This window comes from Oncorhynchus nerka, linkage group LG9b, assembly GCF_034236695.1.
Source record: "Oncorhynchus nerka isolate Pitt River linkage group LG9b, Oner_Uvic_2.0, whole genome shotgun sequence".
Lineage (NCBI taxonomy): Eukaryota > Metazoa > Chordata > Actinopteri > Salmoniformes > Salmonidae > Oncorhynchus > Oncorhynchus nerka.
Genome location: NC_088424.1, coordinates 31922335 through 31945863, shown reverse-complemented (window position 1 = coordinate 31945863; position 23529 = coordinate 31922335). Strand labels below are relative to the sequence as shown.

General features: G+C 45.0%; 1 protein-coding gene across 2 annotated transcripts; it reads left to right on the top strand.

The window, feature by feature from the left end:
* The first annotated feature begins 4498 nt into the window (after positions 1–4498).
* LOC115114620 (cytochrome P450 2J2-like) lies at positions 4499–21697 on the top strand. Of its 2 annotated transcripts, none has more exons than XM_029643021.2 (9): positions 4499–4860; positions 9671–9833; positions 9935–10084; positions 10289–10449; positions 10796–10984; positions 11594–11735; positions 12996–13060; positions 18562–18703; positions 18909–21697. In XM_029643021.2, the coding sequence occupies exons 1-9, from the start codon at positions 4684–4686 to the stop codon at positions 19085–19087; spliced, it is 1368 nt and encodes a 455-aa protein (XP_029498881.2). In that variant the 5' UTR covers positions 4499–4683; the 3' UTR covers positions 19088–21697. The 2 variants fall into 2 exon arrangements, with proteins under 2 accessions (XP_029498881.2, XP_029498880.2); XM_029643020.2 differs by having other exon boundaries at positions 12996–13180.
* Positions 21698–23529: the final 1832 nt, after the last annotated feature.

Genomic DNA, 23529 nt, shown 5'->3' with positions numbered 1-23529 from the left:
CGCCCCCAGGTGGTGAGGGTAGGCAACAACATCTCCACCCCGCTGATCCTCAACACTGGGGCCCCACAAGGGTGCGTTCTGAGCCCTCTCCTGTACTCCCTGTTCACCCACGACTGCGTGGCCACGCACGCCTCCAACTCAATCATCAAGTTTGCGGACGACACAACAGTGGTAGGTTTGATTACCAACAACGACGAGACGGCCTACAGGGAGGAGGTGAGGGCCCTCGGAGTGTGGTGTCAGGAAAATAACCTCACACTCAACGTCAACAAAACTAAGGAGATGATTGTGGACTTCAGGAAACAGCAGAGGGAACACCCCCCTATCCACATCGATGGAACAGTAGTGGAGAGGGTAGCAAGTTTTAAGTTCCTCGGCATACACATCACAGACAAACTGAATTGGTCCACCCACACAGACAGCATCGTGAAGAAGGCGCAGCAGCGCCTCTTCAACCTCAAGAGGCTGAAGAAATTCGGCTTGTCACCAAAAGCACTCACAAACTTCTACAGATGTACAATCGAGAGCATCCTGGCGGGCTGTATCACCGCCTGGTACGGCAACTGCTCCGCCCACAACCGTAAGGCTCTCCAGAGGGTAGTGAGGTCTGCACAACGCATCACCGGGGGCAAACTGCCGCCAACACACTGACTCAACTCCAGCCACTTTAATAATGGGAATTGATGGGAAATGATGTAAAATATATCACTAGCCACTTTAAACAATGCTACCTAATATAATGTTTACATACCCTACATTATTCATCTCATATGTATACGTATATACTGTACTCTATATCATCTACTGCATCTTTATGTAATACATGTATCACTAGCCACTTTAACTATGCCACTTTGTTTACATACTCATCTCATATGTATATACTGTACTCGATACCATCTACTGTATCTTGCCTATGCTGCTCTGTACCATCACTCATTCATATATCCTTATGTACATATTCTTTATCCCCTTACACTGTGTATAAGACAGTAGTTTTGGAATTGTTAGTTAGATTACTTGTTGGTTATTACTGCATTGTCGGAACTAGAAGCACAAGCATTTCGCTACACTCGCATTAACATCTGCTAACCATGTGTATGTGACAAATAAATTTGATTTGATTTGATTTTGACATAATCATCTAGAATGTCATTGTATGTTGCAACCGAGGGCAGACGATTTTTTCTCGCTACGCGCTTCAGCACTCGGCAGTAGTGTTCTGTGAGCTTGTGTGGCCGACCACTTCGCGGCTGAGTCGTTGTTGCTCCTAGACGTTTCCAATTCACAATAACAGCACTTACAGTTGACCGGGGCAGCTTTAGCAGGGCAGAAATTGGACGAACTGACTTGTTGGAAAGGTGGCATCCTATGAATGTGCCACGTTGAATGTCACTGAGCTCTTCAGTAAGGCTATTCTAATGCCAATGTTTGTCTATGGAGATTGCTCGATTCTATACACCTGCCAGCAATGGGTGTGGCTGAAATAGCTGAATCCACTCATTTGAAAGGGTGTCCACATACGTTTGTATATATAGTATATGTAATTTGGATATTAGTGATGGTCGGTGGGTCACTCACCACCACACCCTTTACATACATCAGTTTTATCACGTAGCCTAGATGTATTACATATATGCCACAATGCTGCGCTGACAAGGAGTGAATGTCTGTTTAATGACATTGCACTGAGGTTATCTATAGCCTCTGAGGGGTCAAGGGTCATCTCCACAGGGTGCACAACTGTCTACTAATAGGTGAGCTAGGGGGAGAGGCGGTTTCCTCAGGGCGCTGAGTAAATGTGTTTGGATTGGGTGTTCGGTCTGACGGAGAGAGGGGGTGGGGTGACGACAGGACTTGGGCTAAAAGGTTAAATCTGGGGTCAACTTTATAACCAGGGTGTTATCTGGCTGTCCTGTCAGCTGTCAATCATTCTCGCTCCATGCCATGACAGGAGCATTGACCTATAGCTTTATATTTGGATAAAGTGAGTGGAGAGGGTAAAGGGGCGAGAGTAGAGATAGCATGTAAATGTACAGTGTATCGCTACATGGTGTGATTCTATACTGCTGATGTCCTCTCCAATATCTCAAGAACTTGAGCTCATCATCAGGTTCTGTTTTGGAATGGCCCCAGCAACCATTCATTTCACTGGATGTTTATTCAATGGCCAACAAATAGCCTGTTAAATTTAACAAGGGTTGAAAAGACTGTGTGAGTACATCTGACATATTAACAATCAATCAATCAATCAAATGTATTTATAAAGCCCTTTTTACATCAGCAGATGTCACAAAGTGCTATACAGAAACCCAGCCTAAAACCCCAAACAGCAGGCAATGCAGATTTAGAACCATGCTGGCTAAGTAAAACTCCCTGGAAAGGCAGGAACATAAGAAGAAAGGAACGAAAGTCCTCTTCTGGCTGTGCCGGGTGGATATTATAAGAGTACATGGCCATTTAAGCCCAGATTGTTCTTCAAGATGTTCAAACGTTCATAGATTACTAGCAAGGTCAAATAATCATCCGTGGTTGTAGAGGGTGCAACAGGAGTAAATGCCAGTTGGCTTTTCATAGCCAAGCATTCAGAGGTCGAAACAGCAGGTGCGGTAGAGAGAGAGAGAGTCAAAAACATCAGGTCCGGGACAAGTTAACACGTCCTGTGAACAGGTCAGGGTTCCCTAGCCGCCGGCAGAACAGTTGAAACTGGAGCAACAGCACGACTCGGACTGTGGACAGACAAGAGTCATTGGGTCAGGTAGTCCTGAGGCAAGATACTAGGGCTCAGGTCCTCCGGGAGGGAGAGAGGGAGAACGAGAGAATTAGAGGGAGTATACTTAAATGCACACAGGACACCAGATAAGACAGGAGAATTACACCAGATATAACAGACTGACCCCCAGGGACATAGACTATTGCAGCATAGATACTAGAGACTGAGACAGGGGTGGGTCGGGGGACACTGTGGCCCTGTCTGACGATACCTCCGGACAGGGCCAACCAGGCAGGATATAACCCCAGCCACTTTGCCAAAGCACAGCTTTTGATGATCCTTGGTTGGGGTCGAAGCAGATTATTTGTTGTGATTGCAAATGTAATAAGATGGTGGACCGTTAGTCTAGGATTATAAGGAAAAACATTTAGATCCACAATATTTATTCCATGGGACAAAACTAGATCCAGCGTATGACTGTGGCAGTGAATAGGTCTGGAGACATGTTGGACAAAACCCACTGAATCGATGATGGCTCCGAAATCCTTTTGAAGTGGGTCTGAGGACTTTTCCATGTGAATATTAAAGTCACCAAAAATGTGAATATTATCTGCCATGACTACAAGGTCCGATAGGAATTCCAGGAACTCAGTGAGGAAAGCTGTATACGGACCAGGAGGCATGTAAACAGTAGCTATACAAAGTGATTGAGTAGGCTGCATAGATTTCATGACTAGAAGCTCAAAAGACAAAAACACAGTGATTTTTAAAAGTCTTATTTCAATTTGCTGTCAGAAATGTTAAGCAAAAACAAAACAGAGAGACTTAAGAGGGGGAACTACACAACCACTAAATCTGGCGAAAGGGAACCCAAAGTCACTGTAATTTGGGAGAGTGTGGTTAACCGCTTTAAATAATGGATGGTTTTTCTGTTTAGCCTTAGGCCGTATGCAAACCTTAGGTCATATGCAAACAAGGCAAGCCTAGGTCACAGTTTTTATATGCTGAAATATAACTAAGGCACAGATTCTCTCTCTCTCTCTCCCTCACCTAGTGCACACACTTGTTTGTACACATGCACGCACACACATATTCCTGATGAGTTTTCCCCTCTAATACTGCCACCTAAATATGTTCTTAACTCTTCTTGAACTGCGCTGTTGAGTTAAGGGCTTGTAAGTAAGCATTTCACTGTAAAGTCCACACTTATTGTATTCGGCATGTGACAAATAAAGTTTGATTTGACCTCCTGGTTCAGAGCTCTAAATTCAACAGAGGTAGTTGCCATCATTCTAGAGATAGAGTGCCACCAAGTGGTAGGATTTGAATATGCATAGGTAGGTGCCTCTTCAACAGAACTTTGTGAAATTGGCCATAAAACTCCATGGGCCCAAAACTTGAAAGTCTTCCAACGTATAGAGGAACCAGACAAGTACAGAATGTATACTATTGTATGTTTTTCTGTAGTGCACCCATTGAAAGAAATCAAAAATAATCTTTGCTAATTGAACTTTTCCCACTTCCTCTTTTCCCCCTTACTTTCCCTCCTTTTTCTGCCATTCCTGTTTCAGTGTTGCTGGCTATTCCCTGTTTCAGTGTTGCTGGCTGTTTGTTCTGCAGCTCTTACATAAGGGTTTGAACTCCTGAATAGTTGGCAACAAACCATCTGAGGAAAAGGACAGAGACAGAATAAATAAAATAGAGGGAGAAATAGAGAAAAAATAAAGAGGGGGAGGGGAGTAGCACAAGCAAATATTTAATTACGGAGAGAGAGAGAGAGAGAGAGAGAGAGAGAGAGAGACATCAAATATCATAAATCTGTAACTTAATTTCGGATTTGATATGAATAGCAAAAAAAAAACTCTGTCTTGAGAGAATTTAAACGGGAGGTGAACTTTGGAAGGAGCATGCTGCCAGTGTCCAACAGCCTCCTAGTGTCTGTCACAGTCCTGCTGTAGCTGCCTCCTACCATGCTACTATCTCTGGATTGTCTGGACATGAAGATCTGCCTGCTTGTGATCTTTCTGTTCCTACTGCTGGTGGACTTTCTGAAGCACAGAAACCCACCTGAGTTCCCTCCTGGACCATGGCCTCTACCTTTCCTGGGAAATATCTTCATTGGGTTTGGCTACCAGGACATGGACAAGGTAACACTTAGCTACTATATTACAAAGACTTATACCTTAGGCTATAGAGTAATGACATGTACAGTACCAGTCAAAAGTTTGGACACATCTACTCATTCCAGGGTGTTTCTTTCTTTTTACTATTTTCTACATTGTAGAATAGTCCAGTCCTCTTCTGGCTGTGCCAGGTGGAGATTATAACAGAACATGGCCAAGATGTTCAAATGTTCATAGGTGACCAGCAGGGTCAAATAATAATAGTCACAGTGGTTGTAGAGGGTGCAACAGGTCAGCACCTCAGGAGTAAATGTCAGTTGGCTTTTCATAGCCGATCATTCAGAGTATCTCTACCGCTCCTGCTGTCTCTAGAGAGTTGAAAACAACAGGTCTGGGACAGGGAGCACGTCCGGTGAACAGGTCAGGGTTCCATAGCCGCAGGCAGAACAGTTGAAACTGGAGCAGCAGCACGGCTAAGTGGACTGGGGACAGCAAGGAGTCATCAGGCCAGGTAGTCATGAGGCATGGTCCTAGAGCTCAGGTCCTCCGAGAGAGAGAAAGAAAGAGAGAAAGAGAGAGAGAGAGAATTAGAGAGCGTACTTAAATTCCCACAGGGCACTGGATAAGACAGGATAAATAATCCAGGTATAACAGACTGACCCTAGCCCCCCGAGACATAAACTACTGCAGCATAAATACTGGAGGCTCAGTATTCAGGAGACTCTGTGGCCCGGCCGACTATACCCCCAGACAGGGCCAAATAGGCAGGATATAACCCCAGCCACTTTGCCAAAGCACAGCCCCCACATCACTAGAGGGATATCTTCAACCATCAATTTACCATCCTGAGACAAGGCCAAGTATAGCCCACGAAAATCTCCCCCACAGCACAACCCAAGGGGGTTGCCAACTCGGACAAGAAGATCACGTCAGTGACTCAACCCACTCAAGTGACACACCCCTCCTAGGGACGGCATGGAAGAGCACCAGTAAGCCAGTGACTCAGCCCCTGTAATAGGGTTAGAGGCAGAGAATCCCAGTGGAGAGAGGGGAACAGGCCATGCAGGGACAGCAAGGGCGGTTCGTTGCTCCAGCGCCTTTCCATTCACCTTCACACTCCTGGGCCAGACTACACTCAATCATAGGACCTAATAGTGAAGACATCAACACTATGAAATAACACATGTAATCATGTAGTAACCAAAAAAGTGTTAAACAAATCAAAATACATTTTATACAGTTGAAGTCAGAAGTTTACAAACACCTTAGCCAAATAAACTCAGCAAAAAAAGAAATGTCCTCTCACTGTCAACTGTGTTTATTTTCAGCAAACTTAACATGTGTAAATATTTGTATAAACATAACAAGATTCAACAACTGAGACATAAACTGAACAAGTTCCACAGACATGTGCCTAACAGAAATGGAATAATGTGTCCCTGAACAAAGGGGGGGACAAAATCAAAAGTAACAGTCAGCATCTGGTGTGGCCACCTGCTTCATTAGGTACTGCAGTGAATCTCCTCCCCATGGACTGCACCAGATTTGCCAGTGTTTGCTGTGAGATGTTACCCCACTCTTCCACCACGGCACCTGCAAGTTTCTGAACATTTCTGGGTGGAATGGCCCTAGCCCTCATCCTCCGATCCAACAGGTCCCAGACGTGCTCAATGGGTTTGAGATCCGGGCTCTTCGCCGGCTATGGCAGAACACTGACATTCCTGTCTTGCAGGAAATCACGCACAGAACGAGCAGTATGGCAGGTGGCATTGTCATGCTGGAGGTTCATGTCAGGATGAGCCTGCTGGAATGGTACCACATGAGGGAGGAGGATGTCTTCCCTGTAACACACAGCATTGAGATTGCCTGCAATGACAACAAGCTCAGTCCGATGATGCTGTGACACACCGCCCCAGACCATGACGGACCCTCCACCTCCAAATCAATCCCGCTACAGAGTACAGACCTCGGTGTAACGCTCATTCCTTCAACTATAAACGTGAATCTGACCATCACCCGGATGTATGAATGTACCGATCCTCTGCAGGTGTTGTTACAAGTGGTCTGCCAAATGAAATCCCTGTCTTAGGTCAGTTAGGATCACCACTTTATTTTAAGAATGTGAAATGTCAGAATAATAGTAGAGAGAATGATTTATTTCAGCTTTTATTTCTTTCATCACATTCCTAGTGGGTCAGAAGTTTACATACACTCAATTAGTATTTGGTAACATTGCCTTTAAATTGTTTAACATTTCGGGTAGCCTTCCACAAGCTTCCCACAATAAGTTGGGTGAATTTTGGCCCATTCCTCCTGACAGAGCTGGTGTAACTGAGTCAGGTTTGTAGGCCTCCTTGCTCTCACACGCTTTTTCAGTTCTGCCCACAAATTTTCTATAGGATTGAAGTCAGGGCTTTGTGATGGCCACTCCAATACCGTGACTTTGTTGTCCTTAAGCCATTTTGCCACAACTTTGGAAGTATGCTTGGGGTCATTGTCCGTTTGGAAGACCCATTTGCAACCAAGCTTTAACTTCCTGACTGATGTCTTGAGATGTTGTTTCAATATATCCACATAATTTTCCACCTCATGATGCCATCTATTTTGTGAAGTGCACCAGTCCCTCCTGCAGCAAAGCACACGCACAACATGTTGCTGCCACCCCTGTGCTTCACGGTTAGGATGGTGCTCTTCGGCTTGCAAGCGTCCCCCTTTTTCCTCTAAACATAACAATGGTCATTATGGCCAAACAGTTCTATTTTTGTTTCATCAGACCAGAGGACATTTCTCCAAAAAGTATGATCTTTGTCCACATGTGCAGTTGCAAACAGTAGTCTGAATTTTTATGGAGGTTTTGGAGCAGTGGCTTCTTCCTTGCTGAGCGGCCTTTCAGGTAATGTCGATATAGGACTCGTTTTACTGTGGATATAGATACTTTTGTATCGGTTTCCTCCAGCATCTTCACAAGGTCCTTTGCTGTTGTTCTTGGATTGATTTGCAGTTTTCGCACCAAAGTACATTTATCTCTAGGAGACAGAACGCGTCTCCTTCCTGAGCGGTATGACGGCTTCGTGGTCCCATGGTGTTTATGCTTGCGTACTATTGTTTGTACAGATGAAAGTGGTGCCTTCAGGCATTTGGAAATTGCTCCCAAAGATGAACTAGACTTGTGGAGGTCTACAATTGCCTTTCTGATGTCTTGGCTGATTTCTTTAGATTTTCCCATGATATCAAGCAAAGAGGCATTGTGTTTGAAGGTAGGCCTTGAAATACATCCACAGGTACGCCTCCAATTGACTCAAATGATGTCAATTAGCCTATCAGAAGCTTCTAAAGCCATGACATAATTTTCTGGAATTTCCCAAGCTGTTTAAAGGCACAGTCAACTTAGTGTATGTAAACTTCTGACCCACTGGAATTGTGATACAGTGAATTATAAGTCAAATAATCTGTCTGTAAACAATTGTTGGAAAAATGACTTGTGTCATGCACAAAGTAGATGTCCTAACCAACTTGCCAAAACTATAGTTTGTTAACAAGAAATTTGTGTAGTGGTTGAAAAACAAGTTTTAATGACTCCAACCTAAGTGTATGTAAATGTCACAACTTCCGCCGAGGTCGGTCCCTCTCCTTGTACGGGCGTCGTTCGGCGGTCTCCTAGCCATCGCTGATCCAGCTTTCATTTTCCATGTGTTTTGTCTTTATTTTCTACACACCTTGTTTTCATTATCCCATTACATGTTCATGTATTCAACCCTCTGTTTCCCCCATGTTTGTTGTGCGTGATTATTTCTATGTTTGGTTATGATGGCTGTTTTTTTGACGGGTGCTGTGTTCACCCGTGCGTAATATTTACAGTTGGTTACTGGTCAAGTGTATTTCTTTACCTTGTGCCTTTATTTTTTAAGTAAAGTACGTTGCTCACTCATTTTGCTTTCTTGCGCCTGACTTCATGCACCAGCTACACACACCTTCTGACAGTAAACTTCTGACTTCAACTGTATTTGAGATTCTTCAAAGTAGCCATCCTTTGCTTTGATGACAGCTTTGCACACTCTTGGCATTCTCTCAACCAGCTTCATGAGGTAGTCACCTGGAATGCATTTCAGTTAACAGGTGTGCCTTGTTAAAAGTTAATTTATGGAATTTATTTTCTTCTTAATGCGTTTGAGCCAATCAGTTGTGTTGTGACAAGGTAGGGGTGGTGTACAGAAAAAAGCCCTATTTGGTAGAAGACCAAGTCCATATTATGACAAGAACAGCTCAAATAAGCAAAGAGAAACGACAGTCTATCATTACTTTAAGACATGAAGGTCAGTCAATCAGTCATTTCCAGAACATTGAAAGTTTCTTTAAGTGCAGTCGCAAAAACCATCAAGCGATATGATGAAACTGGCTCTCATGAGGACCGCCACGGGAATGGAAGACCCAGAGTTACCTCTGCTGCAGAGGATAAGTTCATTACAGTTACCAGCCTCAGAAATTGCAGCCCAAATAAATGCTTCACAGAGTTTAAATAACAGACACATCTCAACATCAACTGTTCAGAGGAGACTGCAGGAATCAGGCCTTCATGGTCAAATTGCTGCAAAGAAACCACTACTAAAGGACCCCAATAAAAACAAGAGACTTGCTTGGGCCAAGAAACACGAGCAATGGACATTAGACCGGTGGAAATCTGTCCTTTGGTCTAATTTGAGATTTTTGTGTCCAAATTTTTGACTGGTACTCTACATACAGCATCAAATAATTCAAGGCCGATCAATTTATGCAAATAATGTTTTGTTGCTTGTTACAAAGATCTTTCTTTAAGTTTGTCTACGATTGTTTTTAGGTTGCTGAACAGTTCGGCAATATTTTCAGCCTTCGGTGGGGTGCGGAGAAGGTGGTGTTTGTGTCTGGGTACAAGATGGTGAAGGATGTTTTGATGACTCAGGGAGATCACTTTTTAGACCGACCTGCATCTCCTCTCTTTAGTGATGTTTTCAAAGACTGTGGTAAAATCTGCTATTTACATTTTCGTAATATAATTTCACTCACCATTGTTACTGTTTAATTAAAATTATTTTCAAGTAACCATGAAACTCTATTTCAAAAGGAATCTCTGTAAGTAATGGATACAGATGGAGGAGGCAGCGGCAGTTCTCGGTGGCCCACCTAAAACACGTTGGTGAGGGGAAGAGAACCCTGGAGCTTCATGTGCAGCAGGAGTGTAACTTCCTGTGTCAGGCCTTCCAACAGGAAATGGGTGAGCTGCTGTAAACAAACCAATCACAATTTACAGTGAAAAACATTCAAATAAGATTTCTGGTTTTGACTTTAGAATACAAATTAAGAGTCTTCAGTGCATTTTCCTTATTCTAGTAACTGTACATTGTGCATTTCAAGTTCTATGTAATACAAAGGTAACATTGTGTCTACTTAAGAACAGTACTTAAATGTAACCCAACAGGAGGGCCCTTCAACCCCCAATTCATAATTAACAGTGCTGCTGCAAACATCATTGGATTCTTGGTGTTTGGAAAGCGATTTGACTACAACGCTACAGACTTCCAGAACCGTCTGCGACTGAGCCAGGAGTCCATGCTATTGATAGGCAACCCTCTGGTTCAGGTGGGTTCCCCTGTGCTGATGAGATGACGCAACAATGCTATAGGAGGAGGATGGGCTCATTGTAATGCATGGAATGGAATAAATGGAATGGTACCAAACACATCAAACACATGGAAACAACTTGTTTGACTCCGTTCCATTGATTCCATTCCAAACATTACAATGAGCCAGTCCTCCTATTGTTTCTCCCACCAGCCTCCTCTGCTATATGCAGCTCAGTAAAGCGATACACGTATTAGTTGTGTTCACCATACACCATACCTTCTCATTAGCCCCTAGTATACATCTCACATTTTCTTTGAAGCACAACTTCAGGATATATAATTATGTCCCCTTTTTCTCTTAGCTGTATGATGTATTTCCATGGCTGTTCAAGCGTTTGCCTGGGCTGCGTTCTGGTCCCCATGTGACAATTCTTTCCAACTATGCAAAGATTGTGTCATTCCTGAGAAAAGAAATAGAGAAACATAAGAAGGACTGGGATCCCTTTGATCACCGGGACTACATTGACTCCTACATCGGAGAAATAGACAAGGTGATGCTTGTATATCAGTTTGTTTGTCTGTGTATGTACAGTATATTGTATATCAGTTTGTTTGTCTGTGTATGTACAGTATATTGTATATCAGTTTGTTTGTCTGTGTATGTACAGTATATTGTATATCAGTTTGTTTGTCTGTGTATGTACAGTATATTGTATATCAGTTTGTCTGTGTATGTACAGTATATTGTATATCAGTTTGTTTGTCTGTGTATGTACAGTATATTGTATATCAGTTTGTTTGTCTGTGTATGTACAGTATATTGTATATCAGTTTGTTTGTCTGTGTATGTACAGTATATTGTATATCAGTTTGTTTGTCTGTGTATGTACAGTATATTGTATATCAGTTTGTTTGTCTGTGTATGTACAGTATATTGTATATCAGTTTGTTTGTCTGTGTATGTACAGTATATTGTCACTTTTATTGCCTGTGCAACATGTTCAGTCATGAAATTAACTTAAATATTGACTTGCCATCTTTAACAGTTTCAACAGTCATAAAAGCTTTTGACTACTGCCATAGACCTTTTAGGTACAACATCTGAGACAGTTGCTAGTAATGTTTCATCCTGTCCTTGTATTTGATAATACCTCCTTCAGAGGAAGAGGGACATCGAGGCTGGGTTCCACTCAGAGAACTTGGTGTACTGCAGTCTGGACTTGTTTGAGGCTGGAACAGAGACCATGACCAACACTTTACGTTGGGCTCTGCTCTACATGGTGAAGTACCCTGATGTTCAGGGTAGGTATAGTGCTCTATAGACTAGAGTCATACAGTGAGCTCCAAAAGTTGAGATAATTACATTTTTTTGTTGTTGTTTTGGCTCTGAACTCCAGCACTTTGGATTTGAAACGATACAATTGCTATGAGGTTAAAGTGCAGACTGTCAGCTTTCATTTTATAGTATTTTCATCTATATCGGGTTAACGGTTTAGAAATTACAACACTCTTCATACATAGTCCCCCCATTTTAGAGGACCAAAAGTATTGGGAGAAATTCACTTATGTGTATTAAAATAGTAAAAAGTAAAGTATTTGGTCCCATATTCATAGCACGCAATAACTACATCAAGCTTGTGACTCTACAAATGTGTTTGATCCATTTGCTGTTTGTTTTGGTTGTGTTTCAGATAATTTTTTTGCCCAGTAGAAATGATTGGTCAATTAATTTCTATTTCTAATAATGATGAGAAAGTTAGACTCACAAATATCATACCCCCAAGACATGCTAACCTCTCACCATTGCAATAACAAGGGAGGCTAGCATGTGTGTGTGTGTGTGTGTGTGGGGGGGAGGGGGGGGGGTTATGGTATTTGTGGGTCTGTAACTTTCTCACTCATCATTATTCAAGATTCATTGAGGATTATCTGTAATCATGGTCAAATCAACATTAATGTAGACGTGTTTAGAAACATTCTATTCTTATTTACAATAAAAGTGACTCCAAAATGACATAATACATTATTTACCATTAATTTCTATTGGGCACAAAATAATCTGAAACACATCCAAAACAAACAGCAAATGCATCCAACAAATTTGTAGAGTCACAATCTTGATGTAGTCATTGCGTGCTATGAATTTGAGACTAAATACTTTACTTCTTACTACTTTAATACACAAGTGAATTTCTCCTAATACTTTTGGTCCCCTAACCTGGGGGGACTATGTGCAAAAAGTGTTCACCCGATATGGATAAAAAATACCCTGAAATTAAAGCTGACAGTCTGAGCTATAACCTCATTGTATCAAATCCAATACAGAGCCGAAATAAATAAATAATTATCTCTGTCCCAATACTTTTAGAGTTCACTGTATACAGTATATCCAATTCTTAAATCTATGCTATACACCAACCAACCTACAAACAGCTTCTGAATAACTAAGCAGCTACAGCCAACCAACAAACAACCATTTTCTGACCAAACAGCACATCAACAAAACTAAGTTGAGTCATAACTGAGTTCTAAAGCCATTTGAATCCCTCTTCATCTTCCCAGAGAATGTCCAGGAGGAGATCAAAAGTGTGATTGGCCAGTCTCGCCAGCCCTGCCTTGCTGATAGGGTGAGCATGCCCTACACAGACGCTGTGATCCACGAGACACAGAGAATGGCCAACATACTGCCTCTCAATATCAGGATGTCAAGCAAAGATGCTACCATGGGGGGATATTTCATACCCAAGGTGAGACAGACTGTACAGTTTCACCGCAATTCATTTCTCTGGGGGGAAGTTAGAAGATATGCTCATTTGTCCTGAACTTCCACACTTTCTTTAGTGCTGTTTTAATGCGAGAGCTCTGGTGAATGTTCAGTTACATTATGGAAAATACCATCCCATGGAAGTGATGTTTACATTTTTGTTTGAAGTTGTCACGGTTCATGAATCCACTGCCTCCTTTTCCTTTTCTCTCTCTCTCTCTCCCGTGTTTGTGTGGGCGTGGTTCCCAATCTCGGCCTGATTGTCTGCGCCAGCTGGAATCACTTATCTTCCCTTTATATGTTCTGTAACCAGTGTTTCTTGTTGTCAGATCGTTGTTACTTCCCTGAGGTTGTGTCGTGTGTCCGTTCTCATCTCTCGCCGCCCTTGTGTGGATTATCTGCTGTGCTCCTTCCTACCCATCCGGACACTCTCCCCTGGGTTTCTCAGCACGCTCACATAGGAGGATGCGCCCTAGTCCCTGGGTCGGATTCCGTCTGAGTACAGTCTGTCTGTCCTGTTGCTGCTGTAACCTGTATTCATTAAACCATCGTTGCTTGCATCTTGCATCCGCCTCTGTATTGTTACAGAACGATCTGACCAGACCATGGATGCAGCGAGTTCAACGAGTCTGACCGAATTCATTTCCCGTAGTATCACGAGAATGGATCAACAAGAGGAGAACATCTTCAGCACAGGTCGGGAAGTACAAGCCATTGCGACGCAGGTATCCCAGCTGACCCAACAATTACAACATCTGAGGGGTCTCGCTGCGCCACCTACACCGGCAGTTCAACCCGCCCCGCCAGAGCCGGATTCCCAGCTAGAGCCACGGCTACCGACACCAGAGGGTTATTCAGGTGATCCTGACTATTGCAGAGCTTTTCTTACGAGATGTTCCATGCATTTCCCGTTGCAGCCACGGACCTTCAACCGTGAACAGTCTAAGGTAGCATTCGTACTCACACTGCTATCAGGCAAAGCGGCTCTTTGGGGAACGGCGGTGTGGGCGAACCAGGACCCATGCTGCACCTCTTTCCAGACACTCTCCGAGGAGATGAGAAGGGTCTTCGATCGGGCCGTGGCGGGTAGGGAGGCGGCCAGACTACTCGCTGACCTTCGCCAAGGAGACCGTTCAGTATCGGAATACTCCATCCAATTCCGCACTCTGGCCGCAGAGTGTCAGTGGAACGAGGAGGCGCAGTGGGACATGTTCCTGCATGGGCTGGAGGACCGGATCCAGAAGGAGATTTATGTTCTGGACCTTCCCAGGAGTTTAAATGGACTAGTGGAACTAGCCTTGAGGGTCGACGCTCGTCTGAGTCGTGTTGGCCGCCGAGCATGCCCTAACAGACCGTATAACGACACGGAGGGCTGGCATGCCAGCGGCGGGAACACGGCCAGTTCAACCTCCGCTCACGAACCCATGCAGCTGGGAGAGCTCGCCTCTCCCGGGAAGAGAGGGAGAGGCGGAGATCCCAAGGACTCTGTCTCTACTGTGGTAGAGCGGGCCACTTTATCCACTCCTGCCCGGTAAAAGATTAGGCCCGGTAGTAAGAATGAGGCTACTATCGGGTGGTGTCACCACAGAGAAGACCTCATCATCTACTCTCCTCCCGGTAAGACTAAGATGGGCCAACCACACGCACGACACCCAAGCCTTACTGGACTCGGGAGCAGAGGGTAATTTCATGGACTTCAAGCTCGCTCACAAACTCCAGATTCCTATCACCTCACTCACGCACAAGATATCCGTCAACGCTCTCAATGGTCAAGAACTACCCAACATTTCTCACACCACTGAACCTATCACACTCATCACTTCTGGCAATCACACTGAGACACTATCATTTCTACTCATGGACTCACCCCTTGCACCATTAGTTCTCGGCCACCCTTGGCTCACCCAACACAACCCCAGAGTTGACTGGGGTCATAATTCTATATCCATGTGGAGTAACAAATGTCTTGAGTCCTGTTTAGTGTCTGCTTGTTCGTCTGTGTCTGATTCTGTGTTTCTAGAGGAGGCGGTGGATTTGTCTAACGTGCCCGTTGAATACCTCGACCTGAAGGAGGTGTTCAGTAAGTCCCGTGCTGCTTCTCTTCCTCCGCATCGTCCCTATGACTGTGCAATAGAATTATTGCCAGGTGAGTCTCCGCCTAAAGGCAAGTTATATTCACTCTCTGTTCCTGAGAGGGAGGCTATGGAGAGATACATCTCTGGTTCTCTGGCATCTGGATTCATTCGTCCTTCCTCTTCTCCAGCGGGGCGGGGTTCTTCTTTGTGGAGAAGAAGGACGGGTCTCTGCGTCCTTGCATTGATTACCGTGGGTTGAATAACATCACAGTGAAAAATACCTATCCCTTACCGTTGATGTCCTCAGCCTTTGAAAGGTTACAGGGAGCATCCGTGTTCACTAAGTTGGATTTACGTAATGCATATCATTTGGTTCGCATAAGGGGGGGGGACGAATGGAAGACCGCGTTTAACACCCCCAGAGGGCACTTCGAATATTTGGTCATGCCTTTTGGGCTATCCAACTCCCCAGCGGTTTTCCAGGCACTCGTAAATGACGTGCTGAGAGATATGATTGATCAGTTCATATATGTTTACCTGGATGACATACTGATTTTTTCTTCTTCTCTCCAGGAACACGTTCAGCACGTCAGACGAGTGCTTCAGAGGTTGTTGGAGAATGGACTTTTTGTCAAGGCGGAGAAATGCATTTTTCATGCACAATCCGTTCCATTCCTAGGTTACATCGTCTCGACTGAAGGTATTCGCATGGATCCTGACAAGGTTAAGGCTGTGGTGGATTGGCCAAGCCCAGATTCCCGTAAGGCCCTACAGAGGTTTCTGGGATTCGCCAATTTCTACCGGCGTTTCGTTCGCAACTTTAGCCAGATAGTCGCTCCTCTTACCGCCTTAACCTCCCCCAGAGTGACGTTCAGGTGGTCCGATACAGCCGAGGCTGCATTCGTCAAACTCAAGAGCCGCTTTGTTTCGGCTCCCATCCTCATAGCTCCCGATCCCTCGCGTCAGTTCGTGGTGGAGGTGGACGCTTCAGAGGTGGGGGTAGGTGCGGTACTTTCCCAACGTTCCTCTTCTGACGACAAGATGCACCCTTGCGCGTTCCTTTCCCATCGGTTATCACCTGCGGAACGCAACTACGACATTGGCAACAGAGAGTTGTTGGCAGTGAAGTTAGCACTGGAGGAGTGGCGCCATTGGTTAGAGGGTTCGGGGTACCTTTTATAGTTTGGACCGATCACAAAAATTTGGAATATATCAGAACCGCCAAGCGACTCAACTCCAGGCAGGCGCGGTGGGCACTCTTTTTCGGACGTTTTGACTTCTCTCTCTCGTATCGCCCGGGTTCCAAGAATGTCAAACCCGATTCCCTTTCTCGCATTTTTGACCATTCCGAACGCCCATCCACTCCCGAGTGCATCCTACCCGGGACCCTAGTGGTCTCCACACTCACATGGGAGGTTGAATCGAGGGTCAAAACGGCCTTAGAAGGGGTAACGCCTCCGCCCGGTTGCCCGCCTAATCGGTTGTTTGTGCCGGAGGGGTGTCGGTCCGATGTTATTCGGTGGGGGCATTGCTCCAACGTAGCGTGTCATCCAGGAGTCAGTCGCACTAGCTTTTGGTTAAGCAACGCTTTTGGTGGCCACTGATGGCTCGTGACATTCACAGTTTTGTCTTGGCTTGCTCGGTTTGTGCCACTGGGAAGACTTCTAATCGACCCCCAGATGGGTTACTCCAACCGCTGTCGGTCCCTTCGAGACCCTGGTCCCACATCGCGCTAGATTTTGTTACCGCCCTCCCGCCCTCCCAGGGCAAGACGGTTGTTTTGACCGTGGTGGACCGGTTCTCGAAGGCGGCTCATTTTATTCCCTTGCCTAAATTACCATCTGCCAAGGAGACAGCGGTAACTGTCGTGGATCACGTCTTTCGCTTACATGGTCTGCCGATGGACGTAGTTTCTGACAGGGGGCCCCAATTTGTGTCCAAGTTTTGGCAAGAGTTTTGTAGGTTACTGGGAGCGAGTGTCAGCCTGTCTTCAGGGTTTCATCCCCAGAGCAACGGTCAAGCGGAGAGGGCCAACCAAGATTTGGAGAGAGTGTTGCGATGTTTGGTTTCTAAGAATCCCTCTTCCTGGAGTCAACAACTCTCTATGGTTGAGTACGCTCACAATTCGTTGCCAGTGGCAGCCACGGGTCTCTCTCCGTTTGAGTGTAGTTTAGGTTACCAGCCACCTATCTTTCCCAGTACGGAGTCCGAGGTGTCTGTTCCCTCCGCTCACGCTTTCATCCAGAGGTGCCGTCACGCATGGAGCAGAGCCCGTGAGACTCTTCTCCGAGTGGGGGTGCGCACCAAGACTAAGGTCGATCGCCACCGGTCGAAGCCTCCGGTATACGTCGTTGGCCAAAGAGTGTGGCTTTCTACTAAGAACATTCCACTCCGATCCGTTTCGAACAAGCTTGCCCCCAAATTTATCGGCCCGTTTATCGGCCCAAAGTCACCAGGATCATTAGTCCGGTGGCGGTCCGGCTCCAGCTTCCTCCGGCGTATAGGAGAATTCATCCTACCTTTCATGTGTCTAAAATAAAACCTGTGTTTCAGGCACGCATTAACCCACCGGTCCCGGTTCCCCCGCCGCCACGACTTGTTGATGGGGAACCCACCTTTTCTGTCAATCGTATTTTGGACTCTAGAAGGAGGGGACGCGGATTCCAGTACCTGGTGGACTGGGAGGGTTACGGCCCGGAGGAGAGAAGTTGGGTACCTGCTAGGGACATTCTGGATCACTCCCTTATCGATGATTTCAATCGACAGGTAAATTCGCCTGGGAATGCCAAGAGGCGTTCCTAGGGGGGGGTATTGTCACGGTTCATGAATCCACTGCCTCCTTTTCCTTTTCTCTCTCTCTCTCTCCCGTGTTTGTGTGGGCGTGGTTCCCAATCTCGGCCTGAATGTCTGCGCCAGCTGGAATCACTTATCTTCCCTTTATATGTTCTGTAACCAGTGTTTCTTGTTGTCAGATCGTTGTTACTTCCCTGAGGTTGTGTCGTGTGTCCGTTCTCATCTCTCGCCGCCCTTGTGTGGATTATCTGCTGTGCTCCTTCCTACCCATCCGGACACTCTCCCCTGGGTTTCTCAGCACGCTCACATAGGAGGATGCGCCCTAGTCCCTGGGTCGGATTCCGTCTGAGTACAGTCTGTCTGTCCTGTTGCTGCTGTAACCTGTATTCATTAAACCATCGTTGCTTGCATCTTGCATCCGCCTCTGTATTGTTACAGAAGTTCTATGGTTTTAAAAGGTTATTTCAAGCATGCTTTCTCATCATCCCCTCCATAGGGCACTAAAGTGATAGTCAACCTCTCCTCAGTGTTACGTGACCAGACAGAATGGGAGACAGCAGACCACTTCAACCCACAACATTTCCTAGATGTGCATGGTCACTTCCGGAAAAGGGAGGCTTTTTTCCCATTTTCTGCAGGTCGGTCCCTAGATTCAATTTCATCCGCTCTTGCCCTAAATTCCACCCACATACAATGTAGCTCAACTAACTCTATTCTAGCTTTCACAAAATGGAAAAAAACAGTCTGCCTACAAAGCCTGTGTTATGTGACACAGTAACAGTAATAATAACTCTGTCCCTGTACCCTGCGTATACCCATTTCTCTCCCTCTCTCTGCGCCTAGGAAAGAGGGCTTGTCTGGGGCAGTCGCTGGCCTGCATGGAGCTCTTCCTCTTTTTCACCTCCCTCCTCCAGAGGTTCACCATCTCTACATCCCCTGGAGAGGAACCACCAAGCCTGGAGCCCCAGGGAGTGGCCATCCAGTCCCCTAAACCCTTCACTATCTGTGCCTCCACATGGTGATGGTTCACCACCATTATAGTTCCGTTTTGGAAAAGAGGAATACATTTTATTGTCCATTTTCCTACAGTCCATATGGAAATCTATCTTTTTGCTTTTAACCCTACCCCCTCCCAAGTCAAACACACCCCTCGAGGGGTTGGAAGCACAGTGTCAGCCATGGTGCAGCGCCACTGGAGAAGATTCAGGTCAAGGGCACAACGGCAGATTGTATGATACACTGAATTACTGAGCACTGTCTGCATGCTTAACATAATGCAGACACAGTATGATATTTACAGTGTCCCCCCTTTCGTAAAGGTCCAATGCAGCCATTTTTATCTCAATATCAAATCAATTCTGGGTAACAATTAAGTACCTTACTGTGATTGTTTTCAATTAAAATGGTCAAAAATAAACAAAAATAGCTTCTTAGCAAATAGCAATTTCGCAAGCAAGAATTTAGCTGTTATTGGGAGAGGTTTGGAACTCTTTCTTATTAGTCTATTAACTAATTTACTGAATGGTGATGTCACCATGGAAAGCCAAAACTCTCTCCCACCAAAACAGGTTGAAATTTCAGGTGGTCTTTTCAAACAGCTCTCACACTAAAAGAGCATTATCAGAATTTTCACAATATCATCCCAACCTATATATACACTGCTCAAAAAAATAAAGGGAACACTTAAACAACACAATGTAACTCCAAGTCAATCACACTTCTGTGAAATCAAACTGTCCACTTAGGAAGCAACACTGATTGACAATAAATTTCACATGCTGTTGTGCAAATGGAATAGACAACAGGTGGAAATTATAGGCAATTAGCAAGACACCCCCAATAAAGGAGTGGTTCTGCAGGTGATAACCACAGACCACTTACTTCTCAGTTCCTATGCTTCCTGGCTGATGTTTTGGTCACTTTTGAATGCTGGCGGTGCTTTCACTCTAGTGGTAGCATGAGACGGAGTCTGCAACCCACACAAGTGGCTCAGGTAGTGCAGCTCATCCAGGATGGCACATCAATGCGAGCTGTGGCAAGAAGGTTTGCTGTGTCTGTCAGCGTAGTGTCCAGAGCATGGAGGCGCTACCAGGAGACAGGCCAGTACATCAGGAGACGTGGAGGAGGCCGTAGGAGGGAAACAACCCAGCAGCAGAACTGCTACCTACGCATTTGTGCAAGGAGGAGCAGGAGGAGCACTGCCAGAGCCCTGCAAAATGACCTCCAGCAGACCACAAATGTGCATGTGTCTGCTCAAACGGTCAGAAACAGACTCCGTGAGGGTGGTATGAGGGCCCGACGTCCACGGGTGGGGGTTGTGCTTACAGCCCAACACCGTGCAGGACGTTTGGCATTTGCCAGAGAACACCAAGATTGGTAAATTCGCCACTGGCGCCCTGTGCTCTTCACAGATGAAAGCAGGTTCACACTGAGCACGTGACAGATGTGACAGTCTGGAGACGCAGTGGAGAACGTTCTGCTGCCTGCAACATCCTCCAGCATGACCGGTTTGGCGGTGGGTCAGTCATGGTGTGGGGTGGCATTTCTTTGGGGGGCCGCACAGCCCTCCCTGTGCTTGCCAGAGGTAGCCTGACTGCCATCAGGTACCGATAATAGATCCTCAGACCCCTTGTGAGACCATATGCTGGTGCGGTTGGCCCTGGGTTCCTCCTAATGCAAGACAATGCTAGACCTCATGTGGCTGGAGTGTGTCAGCAGTTCCTGCAAGAGGAAGGCATTGATGCTATGGACAGGCCCGCCCATTCCCCAGACCTGACTCCAATTGAGCACATCTGGGACATCGTGTCTCGCTCCATCCACCAACGCCACGTTGCACCACAGACTGTCCAGGAGTTGGCGGATGCTTTAGTCCAGGTCTGGGAGGAGATCCCTCAGGAGACCATCCATCACCTCATCAGGAGCATGCCCAGGCATTGTAGGGAGGTCATTCAGGCACGTGGAGGCCACACACACTACTGAGCCTCATTTTGACTTGTTTTAAGGACATTACATCAAAGTTGGATCAACCTGTAGTGTGGTTTTCCACTTTAATTTTGAGTGTGACTCCAAATCCAGACCTCCATGGGTTGATACATTTGATTTCCATTGATCATTTTTGTGTGATTTTGTTGTCAGCACATTCAACTATGTAAAGAAAAAAGTATTTAATAAGAATATTTCATTCATTCAGATCTAGGATGTGTTATTTTAGTGTTCCCTTTATTTTTTTGAGCAGTGTATATAAACACATGGAAATCACATTATTGACTGCACTGGGCCTTTAATAGTTTAATTCAGGAGCGCACATTTCACTGGGAACAGCTTCAATGTGCCCATATTCTGAAATTACATTTTTGTCCCCCCAGTTTTATCATTGGAATGTGATACAAAACGAGGCAACGGTGTGTTTTAGGACCATGCGGATGCCTCCGAGCGGTCGGATAGACTTTTTGGAGTGTTTATCTGACTGGGTAGAAAATTTTAAAAAGTTATGTCCCCCCCACTTCTAAAACCAAAGCTGCGCCCCTGGTTTAAATAATTTGTACTTTGAACGTAACCCTTCTAGCATTTTGAAAAGATCTAGTCTTATAGCATTGTTTGATTAAAGTCACAATTCTGTACAACAGAACAAATGTATGTTTTATTTACATTTCATGCTAGTTCATCTTATGTGATCACTTCAGCTATTCAGACGGCACCAGAATGGGGCTCCACAAATACAGGTGCTCTGGACTTTGGCCATCACTGAACAATCCCATGTGATTCTTTTGTATGGCTCTTTATCGGTTTCTCTCCCTCCAATCAGTTTGATAGTGGAGTTTTGAATCCACCGACCCCAGCAGTCATTGAGGAATCTGTAAGTGGGAAAGAGGCTCACTCGAGGGACGGTTTATTCTTTTTAAAAAGCATAACCTCGCGGTTTACATTTTTTCCCCAAGGATTTGACTTTAACCTTGATCTTCCTTCTGTTTTTAAGCCGCCCTCACCATGTTACTCCAGTCTGTGTTGGAGGGACTGGGCATTACGGGTATACTGGTGTTCCTCTGCATCTTCTTTCTGGTCTCTGACTACCTAAAGAACAGGAAGCCCGCCAACTTTCCTCCAGGACCACGATCTATGCCTCTTGTGGGCAATTTATTTGATATGGATGCTAAACTCCCTCACATGTATCTATACAAGGTGAGAAGGTGTTTACCCTTTCAAGAGCTTTTTATTAGTTAAAAAAATCTAATGAGAGATACTGTGAGCACAATGACTAGGTGAGGAAAGTATTTCAATCGAGGACAGGCTAACTGAATGAACAACATAGACAAAAGGCAAGTATAAACATTTATTCAAATAGTTTGGGGAAGGGCCTCATCTCTGGGGGATTATCCTGAGAGCCAGATGCTTTGATGGCAGGTCGCCCTATGCGGGGAAGCTGGCATCGAAACTCAGAATACCTTACTGATAGAACCAACATGAAGTGTCTTAATAGGGTGTTGGGCCACCACAAGCCTCCAGAACAGCTCCAATGTGCCTTGGCATAGATTCTACAAGTGTCTGGAACTCTATTGGAGGGATGCGTCACTATTCTTCCACGAGAAATTCCATCATTTGTTGTTGAGGGTGGTGGAAAACGCTGTCTCAGGCACCGCTCCAGAATCTCCCATAAGTGTTCAATGGGGTTGAGATCTGGTGACTGAGACACACACACACTTTAAAACCACTATGCTCCTTTCAGACCCCTCTTTCAAAGTCCCTGAGATATCTTCTTCTAGTCACGAGGGACAAAATAATGGGCAACTGTGCTTTTTTTATACTTAAAAAAAATAATTATACTGGTTTTTCTCATTGAGATACAATCTCTTTTCCAAGATAGCAGCAGGGGGGACAATGTTTCAGACAAAACAACTTACATACACCAACACAACATTAAACAAAACTATAAACACACATACAGTACAACAAAACATTTAACGTTAAAAACACGAAAGTCTTGACTAAAAACAGCTGGCCTAAAAACAGTTGCACTCTTCTATGATATATACATTGATCAAGTGTTTAAACTCCACCAACGAAACTAGATCATCAAATTTGAAAATGTTCAGGAGAGAATTCCAGGACCACGGAGCTAAGTTACTAAAACTATTTCTACCATGATCTGTTCTAATTTTTGGTACTGTTAGAAGCAAATAAGAGTGGGACCGTAATTTATATTTATTTACCACCTGACTAAAAAAGAACAGAGATAAAATGGCATTTTTACCCAATATGGCCTTAAAAATCAGTGTATACCAGTGTTTAAGCCTACGCAAGGTCAATGACGACCAGCCAACAGCGCTGTAGAGATCATAATGATGCGTTAGACACTTTTGATTTGTAATGAACCTGGGGCTGCATGATACACTGAATCAAGTGCTCTCAGGGTAGTGGTTGAGGCCTGCATATATATATATATATATAACATCACTCAAATCTAAAA